A 16,402-nucleotide genomic window follows, 5' to 3' on the forward strand; every position below is an offset into this window, starting at 1 on the left:
ATCCCAGCTGCTAGCAGGGCTACAAACCCTGCCCTGGTTCTTGTGTGAGAGGTTTTCTTTATGTCCCCTCAAGGTTACACCGGGCAGCTAAACAGGAAAAGCTGTAGGACGAAACAAATATGAAAACAAGCCCAGAAAATGTTCCTCCTATAAGACCCTTCACTGAGGGTTTAATCCGTTTCAGATGGTTTTCAAAACAAGGTATTCTGAAGCAGCATCTGGCTTGCATATCACATCACACGCGAGAGGAAAATCAAACCCAGTAAATCATACAACTCAAACGCCGACACGAATGGAGCCAGAAATGCCAGCGTTCAGTAAATACAGCCAAACCGTATCCTGTTCGCTGTCGCGGTATCGTGAACCACGAGTGTGTCGGCTGGGGTCAGCAGAGGACGGGAGGCCTGTTTCATAATCTCACTTCCACAGATGTCCTGAGTCTGCTCCTCCTCTTCCAGTATGTGAGCTGTCAGGACTGGAAGTTCACCGAGAGGAGGCAGGACGAGGGAGAGAACAGAGGAGGAACAATGCAGGAGCACTGGTTACTATCAGAACAGGACAAACTCAACACAGTCTGACACAACTCCCTCAACAAGAACGTCTGAAATATTCCACCAGGTGCCGTCGGCTGCTTTGAAAGTATAATGTCTGAAAACTAAGTCCAGACAATATTGTCTTCATAACCATAATCCCTTCCAATACACAGCCTGGAACAAAAAACTAATTTGGGATTAGAGATAAACAATCTGGCTCATAATTTGACTCCTCAAAACAACCACAGACAATCAAGCGTGTCCTTCACACACCGTCACTCTGAATGACATGTCATCACCAGCTCGAGCGAGTTGGCAAACACAAGTTTTGTGTTTGCAGAAATCTAATTTAAGAGTGAAATTCAGGTTAAGTCACAGGAGCAATTCACTTAAGCAGAAGGAGTGTGAGGAAGTGAGGAATTCAGGGGCTGGCTGCCTGATTCACTCACATATAACAGACTCTAAATTTCACAGCGTCCACCGTCTGTGCTCAGATCATAATCCTGCTGCTGACGAAAAGACATCGCCGTGTGTCGTAAAGGCTGACACAGGTGATGTCCATTTAGTAAATACGAGCACTGGGGCTACTAGTCCAACACCTGTTCTGCTGCATCAACCTAAGTTGAGACTCTGGCTCTATGGGACAGAATTTTAAAGGTCAAACTCAGCAGGTCTGACATCGTCCTGCTCAGCCGGAGCAGAAAAGAGCTCAACTAACGCTGTGGTCAAACCTGCGGTCTGCTTCCTCTGATAGAGACCACGAGGGAAAGGTCAGTGAGGTAAAGTTGGACATCTGCTTTGTAAGGAGTTACATTTTCTGTCTACAAACTCGTACGTGAACTTGTTATTGGACATATTTTTAATAAAACCACACAGGAGATTTGGGGAGCTATGGGTAGCATTGCTGTTTTATGTCTGCGACAATGAGCAGAGATGGACCGTCTTATCTCGGCTTCATTCCTGCTGAGAACACTGGTATGAAGGAACTCCTCAGAAAGGCTATCAAGAATTGTCTTTTTCTATAAACGTCAAGGAATTTTGAAGGAAGCTTTTGAAATGCAAAATGCAAATTGGGCATGCTTCATTTAATTACTATGGAGTCTTCAGAAGGTGGTGGAATACGCGATGTTAGACCTGGTTGTATCGGAATGAAAGAAACAACCAGTAAAAAAACCTCACTGAAGGACAAGAAACACACAAAACTTTGACTATGTCCAGAGAAGTCTTTAATAATTGTTTACAATCTGCAAAGCGGTCATTATTATTATTATTAGCAAGATTTGGTCATGTTTAATTCTGTCCAGAGGCAAAGTAGAAGCAACCAATCGATCACAGGAGTTTAAAATTCACCACGTCAGAACTTATTCCAAAAAGGTCCATCTCTCATGCATTCAAAAAAGGCAAAACCCATCTCAAGCAAGCCGAAAATCTTTTTTGCAATAAGGTTTTTAAAAATTTAGTCATTTCCATTAACTGTTTTTTTAATGCATATGAATGGAAACATGGCTAATGATACCAAATGTTCTCTGTTGCCACTTAGGCTAATGTCATCAAGGATGTGACTCAGATTTGCTTTCTCCAGATTCTCTAAGAAACATAATATTAGACGCTCCACAGCTCAACCATAACGCCAAGAGTGACTCAGCAACAGCTAAAAGTCACATGATAAAAATTCTGAGACTTTTCAGTTGAATTGCCGGCAGTGTTTACCCAGAGCAGAGAGGAGAGAATTATGGAAACAATTAAAAAGTATAAATAGTAAAATATAAGTATAACACCTGGCACTTGCTATATATATATATATATATATATAGTAATTCCAGCTTTTCAAAAACATGTTGTACCACAAGTAATAAAAGAAATTCAAGATGCTTTTTTGTTTTGTTTTTTTATTTTATGACATTATAAATAACTTAAACAGCCCAAAAGACATTTTTAAATTCTCTCTACTTCTAATCATTCTAGCTGCTTCCACAGAGGTACAGGACTTTATATTGTTGTGGAGAACAAGTCCACCGTGACAGGAGCAAAAAACACTCAATGTGAATTAGTTCATTTGTATTTGCAAACCTGTTTGCTTTGAATTTCCCCCTTGAGGGAAAGAATGTAATTTTAAAAAGTATTTTGAATTGAGGGGCTGTAAGGTGGAACAGTGGTTAGCACTGTTGCCTCACAGCAAGAAGATCGCTGGCTCACATCCCAGTGAGGACACCAGGATCTTTCTGCGTGGAGTCTCCATGTTCTCCCCGTGCAGCGTGGGTTCTCTCCGGGTTCTCCGGCTTCCTCCCACACAGTCCAAAAACATGTTGAGGTTAATTGGTGATTCTAAATTGTCCGTAGGTGTGAATGTGAGTGTGCTTGGTTGTCTGTCTCTAAGTGTGGCCCTGCGATGGACTGGCGACCTGTCCAGGGTGTCCCCTGCCTTCACCCTGAGTCAGCTGGGATAGACTCCAGCCCCCCGCGACCCTAATGAGGATTAAGCGGTGTATAGATAATGGATGGATGGATTTTAAATTGAACTGAGTTGAACATAAAACCTTTGTGACCAAAGTATGGATGTTGCATTGTGAAATATGGTAGGAAGCAACAGAAAAAACAAAAAGCAGACATTCATGATTATTTTGTCATATTTGTATTTGCAAGGTCAGAACTGACCTAATGGCAGTCAGCACTGTGTTTTGCACTTAGTTCATTTTGTTTTTCTCCAGTTCTTCAGGCATGAAAAACTGCTTTCTTTTTTAGATCAACATATGGTTCCTTAAACTCAGAAAACTGCATATTTTAGAGGTAGTTCCCGTTATTAGGTTTCAGTCTCACTGTTAGTATTTTTCTTATTAGCTTTCTGCTGCTGTAGAAAACATTTAACTGGATTTGTTCACACCAAACTACTCAAATGTAATCTATGCAATAAACTAGCACCACTTCCTCCTCTGCCATGTGAAGCTTTTTTCAGTCCAAGGACTGTTTTTTCTTTTTCTCAAATCTAATTTGGCCTAAATATTTCATTTACACTGTGGCCACATCTGCCTTGAATTAGCACAAGGGAAGTGACTTTTGTGTCAGTTGCCGTCACTGTCGCTGGTTTTCAATCTGTCAAAACAACAAACGACGATTCCATCTCATGCTGTCATCTGTACAGAGGTCAGTGCAGTAAAAACGACACCAGGCTTTTAGTTACAACATCAGCTGGATGTTAATGTCACACACAGAGTGCAAGATCAATGTCATCACTTTGGTTTTTGCAACGCTCCATCGATTCGGCTCCCTTTGCTTCCCCTTTTCAGTCTGTCACTCACAAACAAAAAAATCAAGGGATGATTGAGTAAATGCCAGTGCAACTGGTTCCCACATGAGGATGACCCAATTAGCCCACAGTGAGACTTTGTATTTTGTGTTGGGGTTGAATGAGAGTGCCAGCTGCCTGGGACTCCTGCCGTTGGCCGAGGCAGCTTGCTGGCATCAATAAATCAATGGCCTATTAGCTCCTCGCGGCGCAGCCACGCAGACCAGCTGACAAAGTCAAACTAAGAGGAATGAAATCAGAGGTGTGAAGCGAGTGATTATGAGGATAAAGAGCAAAGATCAGCCACGAGGGAGGCCTCCTTAGACTGCTTAATGTAGACAGAAACCTGCGTCAGCGTCCACCGGAGACAATTCCTTCGCCGCTTCTGTGTCAACCCCGAATCAAACAGTTATAATAAGGATTCAATCAATTCCTCGCCAGCTCAACACAAAAATCCTTTCTGCTTCTTGGTATCTACAGAAACATCTTCTTTTCCACAGCTTTGCCTTCGAACAAAGTGTTATTGATACAGTGTTGAAAGCATGTTAAGTTAGGCCTGGCAAGCTCCAATCAGGCCTTCTGTAGAAAGCACGGCATTGATATGCTGATCGTCGCCTGGCTGTGTCCACTAAAGGGCCACAGCACTCAGAAAGGGAGAGAGGAAGCATCTTCTGCCTGCTAAATAAAGCAGCCTTCACTCATTGACTCATTTCTCCATCCTCTGCCTCGCTTCTGACTGATTCCTCTGACCAGTTCACATGTTACTAATGCATGCTTGGCGATTCAATTCCCATATTAGCGCTGGAGACATGTCATCGCATCATGGTCACTCCGTGATGGCAGCAGAAAGAAAGTCAGCGCTCCTGGGTCTTCTTGTCTCTGCCGCAGCCAATTTCATGTCAGCATTAGTGATGGGATCATCCTGAAACCCGTGATGTTCAGCCATGACAAAATGATGGTGGAAAACCTCAGCAGGGCCAAATGAAAAGAGGCAGATTGGATCCAGAAACACACTCTCAGAGGATCTGAAGTCTCATGGTTAAGGAGGCGGAGGCATCCTTGAGCAACCCTGGTGATTTGGAAGTGATTAATCTTAGTTACAGAGCTATGATTATGTGACCTCAGTCGTTCAAAAGGAGGAGGGCAGAGCTGGGACACTCGAGATAGACTGAGCAGTTCTTCCACTTCACGAGTCAAATGATCCCCTCTGATGCTCAAAGCTCAATCTTCTTATTGAGGGACAAAGACAAGAGAAGATCTCAGGACCTTTATCTGGACTGATTTTTGACAAAAGAGGTTGAAGACACATATTCAACACTACACCCTGAGAGATTAAACGCATGACGAGTTTGGGACAAGTATTAACCTGCCATGTTTTATGATGTATGTATTTAATGTGGACTGCAAGGTGGCACAGTTGGTAGCACTGTTGCCTCGCAGCAAGAAGGTTGCCGGTTCGCGTCCCGGTGGGGGCACCAGAATCTTTCTGCATGGAGTTTGCATGTTCTCCCCGTGCAGCGTGGGTTCTCTCCGGGTTCTCCGGCTTCCTCCCACACAGTCCAAAAACATGTTGAGGTTAATTGGTGATTCTAAATTGTCCGTAGGTGTGAATGTGAGTGTGCTTGGTTGTCTGTCTCTAAGTGTAGCCCTGTGATAGACTGGTGACCTGTCCAGGGCGTCCCCTGCCTTCACCCTCAGTCGGCTGGGATAGACTCCAGCCCCCCCGCGACCCTAATGAGGATTAAGTGGTGTATAGAAAATGGATGGATGGATGTATTTAATGTTCGCAGGTAAAGCGCTCCTAAAGCTTGTGCAATACATCCTTCCTTCGATTTGTGATTTTATTTTATTTTTTAAAACAAATAATCATCAGATTCACTCTCTGAACAGCAAAATCCAGCAACAGGTTTGAAAGGCATGTTATCTTTTTACAAATGGTCAAAATTACAGAAGTTATGGGCTGGAAACTGTGAAAAAGGAAACAATTGTCAGATTTTTATGTGACTTATCGTTTAGTTAGTGAAGTTGAAGTTTAAGTTCAAAATTGTGATATTTCATCAAAATTACATTATTTTGTGTCTCATTATTTTTTTTAAAATTAAAAATATAAAGTTTGCTTTAACCACAAACTGTAAAAAAAAAAAAAAATTAATAATAATAATTCTGCAAAAAGTCATGACTGACTCAGCTCTGACCAGCAGATACACGACACAAATTCAGAGACTTTTTGACTAAACTGGGCTGAACTGCAGCTTGTGTACACGGAGTAGACACCAATGTGAATACATATATGGAAGAAAATGGAAGTAGTTAAATATATATAGCATGTAGAGTGATCTTTTTTTTTCCAGTATAGGTAACATCTGTGGGCAATTGGAAAAAGTTCCAGTAGATTCACGTTTGTTTTGTTTTTCATTTTTGTAAAATAAGTAATTGAAGAAGTTATTTTTTTTCTTTGCTTTTAAATGGCTGATGGCCTTATAGCTGCTACACAAAAGGTATTTTTGAGTTCTTTTTACTTCAAAGCAAGGCTGTGCTTTTCCTCAGAGGTGCAGGACTTTATACTGCAGTGTAAAATGAACCCACAGTGAATAAATATGCAGCAGAAGCAAAACAAAATGTTAAAAAATGGTTGGGGTTCAGAAGACTAATGAATAATAAAAATAAAGGTAGATTGTAACCTTAACTTGAATACACATGTTAACTGTGCACTTGCAAGAGGAAGCACAAATATCACACACACATAGTGTAGCACCAACAATAGTCAAACACACAAATATTTACAGAAGATGTGCTGCAGACCATCTGACATGTGAACCCTCTGAACTATGACAATCATGGAGATTCAAGTCTGTCAAGCATTTGCCCTGATGAAGACACAGAAAGCTTAATTTTATAATCAAATATTACTCCTTGGCTTCGTGCTGTGAGCGTAACGATCAGTCTTTGAGAACTCACTAAACCCAACGAGGCACAAAAACACAGAGCGTTTTCTCTTAAGTGTATTTCACAGTCCTGTCTGACTCCATCTGTCAATAACTGATTCCACTATTTCCAAGCAACAGACAAGACACAAAACCACTTTTCACGCTTTTCCCTGAGATATGAGTATAAAAGAATGATGGCTCAGATGCCACATCGCGGAGGCGGCCGCTGCCGAGGCTGGTCCACGGTGACGGTGAAAAACAGCGAGGGGACGGAGGGACGAATGAAAACAGGAACCATGCAGTCTGTGAATGTGGCGGCTCTGTAATGCTGAGGTGTGGCTGCAGAAGCCTGGTCATTGTGGCTGACGCTCAGGGGGTGGAGGTGCTGGGGAGGAGGAGGAGGAGGAGGAGGAGGAGGAGGAAGGGGGGTACAGGCTCAGTCAGGCTTCCTGTCTTGGCACACCCTGCACTGCCCATTTCCTGCCTGCCTGCTGAAAAATGCCCAGTTCCTCCACCTCAACTCCCCCCTCCACCCTTCCACCCACATTCAGCTAGAAACCTTGCTCAGTCAAGCTAGACAGGCAGCAACTGAGACCTAAACCTTCAGTCTGTCTACCCTACTCACATTTCTGCTGGACTCTGCCAGGTGTTTTTTTGTGTGAACACACACAGACCTAAGAAGCAGGAGGATTGATTACTAGAGTAAAAGTGTAAGTGGATAACCTCAACATTTGAATGAAAATACACAATCTGAAAAACCTAGAACTCCATTAAATACAGATGATTTCATATACAGACATACACCTCAAATATATTTTTATTAAATCTGATATTTGAGCAAACTATTTACACGTTATTAGCACACACAGAGGAGAATCAGCATTTATCTGGTGACAAATTTCTTCCCGATTAATAAAGAAATGTCTCCAGCGACAGCTATGAGTCGACAGAATCAACAACGTCAGTGGGGTCAGTATTATTTATATCAATATAAATAAACGATTGACCGTTTTAAAATTATTTTTCTAAATTGCTTCATTTTATTCTAAAGAATATTTAGGGGATGCATGTGAAAGCACTCCTAAAGCTTTTGCAATTTTTTATTCCCTGAATTTATCCTCAATTTTTGTGATTTCGTTTTTATCAGTGCTGTCTGTTCATCAGTAAGGGGAGCTTTTGAATGTATTTTCCTCGCGTAGCTGCCAAAAACTATCATAGAGCCCTAAAGCTGTCAGCCTGCTAACTTAGGATTTCCATTAAATAAGTGTTATGTTGAGGCTGGAATCTGGGCTGAAACTGCTTTGATTGATGGTGACTGTGTGACTTGTTGGGCTTGATGGTACATGTTCTGCTCTTTATCTAAAAAACACTTTTATTTCTGCCATGTCATACAGTTTGCCAAAAAAAAATACAGTTAAACAGTCAATTTGATTTTGTGAAGAAAAAAAATCATTTAGCTGAATTGAATAATCAATAAAACATCTGATACATGAATCTGTAGAAGAACAGTCTTTCATGGCAGCCCTACAAAAGCTTAATACTAACTTTCCTCTTAAGTGTATTTTTCTGCGTTTCTAGCTGATAAATGCTCCACTGGTTGCTAACTGGGCCTGATTCCAGTTTGGTACTAAGCAGGTACAACACATTTTATCAGAGCTTCTCTTATGAAAACAGATGCATCTGGAAACAACACTGATAAGAGTTGTGAAACCTCAAACAGTGAGGTAAAACAACTGAGGGGAAGTGCAGATTTGTGCGATAATTTGTCATTATGAAGCACCTCTTCCATATGCACGTAGTCATCTGATCTAACTGGTGATATAATGCTTTAAAGTTTGTTTACACCAGTAATTTTAAATTTAGATGCTCTGCAAATGTCAGATTGGGCCTTTTACGTCAATGTTTCTTCTTGTGTGCTTGGTATTCAGCTAATAGGAGGTTGGACCAACTAAAAATACACACCTATTTCCTAGAAAATAACACAACTCCCTTCACGGTTCAACATACACAACCAGAAATAAACACTTGAAACTGAAAGCTTGCCTTGCTGTGGTGCATTTCACACAAACGCACGGCCCTCCCTCATCACAGGTTACAGCAGCATGAAATGGCACTTTTCTTTAAATTTACAAATGCATTCAAATATCAAATAGTAACTGGAAAAAGTGTTTTAGGCCCCAAACATTTTTCCAAGCGCAACTCCACCCATTTCAAAAGGTCAATCCTCTGAACAGAGCCCTCTGTGTTGCTTGTTTAAGGACCATTTTACGCGTTGCATCTGACAGGAACATCCGCTCTCATGCAACACTCACTCTACATCTCCTGACAGGCAGCCTGGTTTGTACTGAGGAGAGGAGGGTAGTGGAAAAGACGGTCTTTTTTTAGAGTGCTATTATTCTTGTGTGCTCGCATGTACGCACATGGAAAGACCCAATTTTGAGAGGAGAAACTCATCACAGAAATCATGTTATACCAGCATCTGTGGAGCCATTGAGGAACTTCATCTGCACCGTAATCAACCGTGTGAACTTAATCAGCGCCACAATTTATAATTTCATCATTAAGCGATGATGAAGCCGCCCCTTGCCTCCTCACAATGGGCTGAATAGACTTATCAGCCACATACAGGCCTCTGAGATTGTAACATGGAGCTTGTTTTCCACAAAATGCACTGAATATCTTCTAACCCATTAATAACAGGGCATTTGGTGACGCAGATAAGCCCGGTGGGATGACGCCGTCTCTTAAGAGCCCATTAAAAAGGCACGAAAACACGAGAGTGACTTCAGAGCGCTGGGCTTGTGTTGCCGAGACAGAGGTGGAGGGGCAGCAGCTGGTTAAAGACACACACATGCCCGGCATAATTAAACTCTCAAGTCGACACCCCCGTGGCAGGTTTATGAGGCGCCGCTAACAGGACGGCCTTCTGCAGCCTCGTGTGAAGGAGCTTCACCTCTGAAGCTTCCTGCAGAACCGCTGATCTCACAGAGACGCAGCATGAAAGAAACATCTGTGAAGCGCAGCTCGGCCCACTTGCTCACAACTCGCCAACACTGAAAACGCGTGAACATCACAGAGCTCGCCTGTGTGAGCGTGGGTGTGTTTTCCTGAAGGACCTGATGATGGCTTATGTAGCGATCTGACACCAATTAAACAGTAAACCTCCTGCAGCAAACAGACTGGTGTCGGTGGTTTCTGTAAAACGCCACAGACTGTTTGATTGGCAACTGCCAGCTCGGTTTGGTAAATTTGTTCAAGAAACCCTCTGATGTGAGTCTCCTCTGGGACTTTCCTGAAGTTACGTGGAGGCAAAAACAGGTTCGTCATTCAGGGATCAAATGGTTCATGCTCGCTTTGAAATTCAGGCCCAGATTACGGCACCTGAGCATTAACTTCTGCTTTTTATTGAACCACATAGTGCAATTTAGAAATGCTGACATCAAAGTTTGTTTGGCAGAGCAGCTGTGACTCCATGATTTTACAATCCTCTCAGCAGCACATGTAGCAGAGCAGACGATGAATCAATATCAGAAATATTAACACTGGTATTGGCATCAGTGCCAAAGTCAGGCTTTAAATAATACTAGAGGTATTTAGAATCATTATGATCGTGACCTATTTTGGCTGGATGATCGTTTGTGCACTTTTTTGTTACCTTGCTGAAAGTTGGGCTGAAACTTACAACGATTTTCATCATCAATTATAATGCCAATTACTTTCTCAATTCCTAAATTGTTTGGTCTATAAAATGTCAGTCATGTTTCATATTTGCATCAGTCATCCTAAAATGGAACCACATTTCACTCCAAAAGATTAGCAAAACTATCAACTGACCTTCAAAACTGTTGCCAAACGACTAATTATTTCAGATCTAGTGAATTTTTCATGAATTAACATTTAACTTTGAATGTTTACAAAAGCAAAATTACCATTTTTGATGTTACAAAAATTATTGAACAAATGAAATGACTTCATAATGTAATGTAGTGGTATAAAGGAGCACACCCTATAATCACACTGTAATATCCCTGATTTGTGCATGTCATTCTTGGCTGTCTGCACCGCTAAGTTGCAAATAAACTGTCTGAAAGATGTCTGAAATACCATTTATGTTTGATTTTAGGTCAATGCACTCAACTCGACAAAGGATTCCTATATAATTGGGCACAGAGACGTGTTTAGCAATAAATGACAACAGGTTCTAACCAACCGTCCTCCCTACCTGCATGAGCACCTCGTCTCAAAGGCAATTATAGAACCCACAGGAGAAACTAGACACACAAGTCTGCAGCAGCAAAATGTCAGTATGATGTCAACATTTCAACATCACGATAATCTAACAAAACCCCTTTCGTGCCTGCAAACACATTCCTCAGCATGCGTTCCCCTTCACTGTGCATCTGACATTAACTGCAGTGTGAGAGCGTCGTCTCTGCACCTATCTGGACTTTATCTTCATACCGCTGCAAAGCCAAAACACAACGGCAGAAAACCGGCCTTGAGAAGTTCTGTTAGAGTCACAATACCGAACAGTTTCCCCACTCGCATCACATCTGAAATAACCTGTAAGTGCATCTGAATGGAGATCCACGAACTAGTCACTCCATCGCTCCGCCTACGCCGTGTCTGCACTACATGGCCCGGCTGACTTCACGTGGGCAGCTGAGCTTTATTTCACAGCTGAGCAAATGATTTTCCTGCTGCAGTTGTCAAAAGTGGCCGACTGGCTCCGGTGCATCTTTATACCATCTACAGTTTCTTTATATTGTTCCTTCCTCCACAAACTTCTGAGAGTCACTCCCCCCCACCCCTCTCCTGGTTGAGGATTACTGGAAAGAGGACTCTGCTTTCACCACACACCCTCCCCCACACCTATACAGGGGCTAAAAGTACACCCATCCATCCATGTTGGCAAGTGAAAGGCCGGTCTTGTTGCCCTGGCTTACGTGCACCTGCCGGTTAGCCTCTATCGCATCATTCACAGCGCTCCGGGCCAAAGGAAGATGAATGCGCACGGCTTGGTTGGCCTTCAAATGTGGAATAAAAGTCCACTTTGTGCGACAGTTTTCACTAATCTGCTTGTGGTAAAGACGACACATCATCTCAGCTGACTTGAAATTCACAGCTTGTGGTGTCCCTTTTCTTAAAAATTTGGAGACAACAAACTCCAGCCTGTAATTGACATTCAGGATGCGTTTAAACTGTGCTTGCAGAACTTTTTCCACTACCCTGCAGCTGGAGACCGAGCTGTGTCGAAACAGAACGTTCTGAGCAACACGGGAGACATTTTTCACGTCTAGGAAGCACATTTTGGACATTTAAGGCTGCATGTATGGATATTGTACCTAAAAAAGCAGATGTAACAACGATACATGTGCATAAAGTGCATCAAAACATGTCTTAGAGGCACTTTGTACACATTTAAAGCTGCATGAGCTTTAAGTGTACGTGCAGATTTAAATTTAAATGACATTTTAGTTAATAAACCGCTACAATATCCATAACATGCAGCTTTAGACATGTATAAAGTGCTTCCAAACATATCTCAGAAACTCATTTTACATGTTTAAAGCTGCATGTATAGCTGTAGTAGATAATAAAGCAACTACAACATCCATACATGCAGCTTTAAATGTGTATAAAATGCCTCCAAACATGCATTAGAAGTACATTTTACACATTTAAAGCTGCATGACATTCCATTTTACACATCTAAAGTTGCATTTATGGATGTTGTAGCTGGTTTATTAGTACAGCATCCGTACATGCAGCTTTAAGTGTGCATAAAGCGCCTCCAAACGTGTCTTGTGCACATTTACAGTTGCATGTGTGTATGTAGTAGTTGGTTTACTAGTTGTAACATCCATACATGCAGCTTTAAATGTGTATAAAGTGCTTCTAAATATGTCTTAGAAGCACATTTTACGCATTTAAAGCTGCACTGATGGATGTTGTAGCTGGCTTATTAGCTCCAACATCCATACATGCGGTGTCATGCGTGCACAAAGCGCTTTCAAACGTGCCTTTTACGCATTTAGAGCTGCATGTATGGATGTAGTAGCTGCTTCACTCAAAGCAAAAAACAATCAGTGTTGGAGAAACTTGTGATCTCAGGGTCTTATTTTGATTCCTTGTACTAACTGCCTCTCTGTTTAGCAGGGACCCTGTGGGCCCCCTTCAAGGACCTTGTGCCTCAGTTTGCAAAACCGCTGGAATAAACACTGGAGCGACTGTGCGCTTCGTGCCTTCTCCTCCTCCACAACAACAACAACAACAACAACAAAAAACAACAACAAAAAAAACCCCAACGCTTCCCACGGTCACATTTAGCTGCAACACGACCAGACAACAAGTCGCTGCTTGCACGGAGCCCAACTTGCATGCATTCGCGCAAACAGCCCGAGTGTGTGTGTGTGTGTGTGTGTCTGTGTGTGATTGTGTGTGTGTGCGGCAGGACTTCTTGGACACCACCCCCACCTCCACGAAAAAAAAAAACCCCATACGCCGTGTATCTGCCTGCTGTATGTGGTGTATTTTATACACAACAACACTAATCGGACTCGTGAGAACTTACAATTTTACTCAGATCCATTCTCGTTGCCCTCCAAAGAAGCGGTGATCCTCGGAGCCGGAGAGCAGCAGGAGGAGGAGGAGGAGGAGGAAAGAGGCTTTATCCTGACGCGGAGTAATTAGTAACGGGAAAGCGATTGAGGCAACAAATGCATTTGGGAGGAGAAGCGAGAGGAGGGGGGGAGGAGGAGGTGGTCCGTTAGCTCAACATGTGTCCCGATTTGGTATTAAAAAAATGCGCCTCTGGATCCTTTCCTTCCGCGTCCCTTCTCCTTCTTTCTCTCCCCCCTTTACGTGCGCACTTATCGCCGAGGACTTCCAGCATCCGACCGCCGACGAGCCGCGGCTGTCTGGGAGGAGAAGCCCGGAGGACTGAGGCTCATTCTACCGCCGCCGCCGCCGAGTGGATCAGTCCGACACCAGGAGGCCACCTTTATTTTGCAAATAGCCCGCTCTCCCCAGTTAGACAATAGTAGCATGGAGCCCGCAGAGTGGGATGGCTCAAACCCCCGGTGGGGTTCCCAAGCTGGGGTCCGGGGACCGCCGGGGGGTCCTGCTAGAAAGGAGGGGTGGGTCTGAAGAAGGAGAGGGAGAGTCCAGGAAATGACAAGAAGAGCTGCTTCACCAGAGCTGTTGATTCATTCATGATCTCACCTGCAGCCACCAAATCAGCTCCTCCTCTGAGAGTCATCATGATTATGATGTAAGAAAAGGAGCCATGGCTGCTACACCAGAGTCAATCATCATATGATTCTGATCAAAGACCAGAAATAAAGACTTAAGTCGAAGAAAAACTTTAATCCCAAAGTGCACACTGCATTTCCTTGTGCTTGTACTCAATGACAATAAAGTGGAATCTAATCCAAATAAATTGAGTCTCAAAAATAAATAAAGATAAAGGACTGGTATCTTGTTAATTAAGATTTCAAAAGGTAATCAGAGGGCCCTGACTGTGCACCACACACCCTGTTCGCCCACCAGGTGGACGTTGTGGAGGACATGGGGTGGTTGTTGTTTTTTGACAACAAAGCCAGACTTGCAAAGGTAACCACTAATCCACTACCAGCTGCAGACGGCCGCTATAAGACGTCCAGGTGGACACAGACTAGCGCACCTTCAGAGTAAAGATGACAGGCGTAGACTTCAGGGGGTTGCAGGGGATACACACCCTTTGCATTTAGATAATGTGCATTTAAAAAAACAAAAAGAAAAAAAACAAGCATAGCATTACTCACTGTGCCTGAATTTAGTGTTTTCCTTTGCTTAAAAAATGAAAATAAAAAATTAACATTTCCACTATAAACTATTGCAGAAAGAGGATGAATTGGTGCATAAAACTTCACCAAAATGCAGGAAATTAAATGTTTGATGTTAAAAAATTCCTGGTGGAGGACACCAAGACCCTTCACTTCATATGTTCCTCCTACTATTGAGGAACATATGACGAACAAATGAAAACTACACATACACAATAATGTAACCGTAACCACATATGGCTGCTGTAGAAACACTACTAAAAACATATCCTGAGAACCATGTATGTTTTGTCCAATATTCCCTTTGTGTGTAGAAAGATTAGGCCAGTTTCAGCCTGCTTTTAAATCTCGTTCTTTATTCTGCCTGCAGTGATGTTGGTGCCTTTAAAAGAGCAACTTTCAAAAGGCGAAAAAAACTCAGCTTCCACCCTGAGAGCAATTCTGAGTAACTGACGCCCCCATCTGGTTTCTCTGAGACTGTCAACTAAAGTCTGTGTTTCTGTTTTTATGCTTCATGAAGTCAAAGTACGATGACAGAGCTTTAGAACAGGCCTTATTAGCACAAGAAATGCTGTCACGTAACAACATGAAATGTCAGCTGATAAAAAAAAAAATCTATTGGTTTCACACATTTTAATCTCTTGGAAAAATCTATAAAGTTTCTAATTCTGAAAATGCAATTGCAATGCAATTTACATTTCTTTGGCTGGGACTTTCCCTGGCTAGACTTCACTTGCAGTACACACTGTAGATTAACAGGATGGCAACTTACTAGGAGTGCTACAATGCTCTATGTCTAGTATATTGGTTATGATTAAATGTTCCTAACTGCATGCTGGAAGGGAGAAGAAGGGCCGGGTGAGTCAACACAACTCAACATCAATAAATGCCTGTCATCAAGCATAATAAACCATAAATGTGAACTCACTGGCTGCTGTATTAGGTGTCATCCATAAAATCTGCTGCAGTCCAACACAGCAGCAGTGTAGAAGTGTTTCTCAAGGCTTTGCCCATCTTTTCTTTAACAAACACAAGAGGGGAAAAATACTAGAAACACTCCACTATAAGGCAGTCCACTAACAACACAGCTCAGCAATAACAATGCAGTTCAATTGAGATCTCTTGGGAAAATTACTACATATGATAAGCATGTCACACATAGAATATGTGGCAGATTGCAACTACATACTTTTCTGACACCTTCTAAAGCGGTTTTAACCAAATAGAAAAAGAAAATCTGAAAAATCATTTTTAAACCAGCTTTCTTAAATGGGGTTTCATTTACTCGAGCATAATAGACATTTTTGCTTATCTTATGGTCAGAAATAACAGGAAAATGCATATATTTAAGTCAAACAAGGTAAAACGTACTTGTGGCCTTTACTTTACCGATCAGTCCAACTGTCACACGTGCCCATTCTGAGCCTGGAAAAACCCGAACAAACTAGCCAGGATATGTACAGTACCATGCATTTAGATTCTTATCAACTGCAAAGTACCATTACAGAGGCGCCTGATGGTCCCACATTTATTCTGCAGCCCAACAACAACCCTAAACATACAGCCATGTTCACAAAGAAACATCTTCAGCGACGAGAAGAACAAGGATGAGCCCTGATCTCAGCGTCATTGAGTCAGTCTGGGGTTACGTGAACAGACAGAAGACACAGACACAGCCTGAAGCCACAGAGGAACAATAAACCCACAAGATCCATTTTTAAATCCAGGCCAGGCTTTTCTCTACAATCACAGGACATCAGCTGACTGAGCGAAGTCCAGGCCAGTCACAATAATCAATATGCTGCTCATTAGACCAGTGGGGCAGGGCACTAT

General features: G+C 42.4%; 1 protein-coding gene across 1 annotated transcript in view; it reads right to left on the minus strand.

The window, feature by feature from the left end:
* hip1 (huntingtin interacting protein 1) overlaps positions 1-14,865 on the minus strand; it is a 51,306-nt gene extending 36,441 nt beyond the window's left edge. The window contains exon 1 of the mRNA XM_008282629.1: positions 13,318-14,865. Within this exon, the coding sequence (XP_008280851.1) occupies positions 13,318-13,335 (18 nt within the window). The 5' untranslated portion in view covers positions 13,336-14,865. The remainder of the gene's footprint in view (positions 1-13,317) is intronic.
* Between the last annotated feature and the right edge of the window lie 1,537 nt (positions 14,866-16,402).

This window comes from Stegastes partitus, unplaced genomic scaffold, assembly GCF_000690725.1.
Source record: "Stegastes partitus isolate 25-593 unplaced genomic scaffold, Stegastes_partitus-1.0.2 Scaffold279, whole genome shotgun sequence".
In the NCBI taxonomy this organism is placed as follows: Eukaryota; Metazoa; Chordata; class Actinopteri; family Pomacentridae; genus Stegastes; species Stegastes partitus.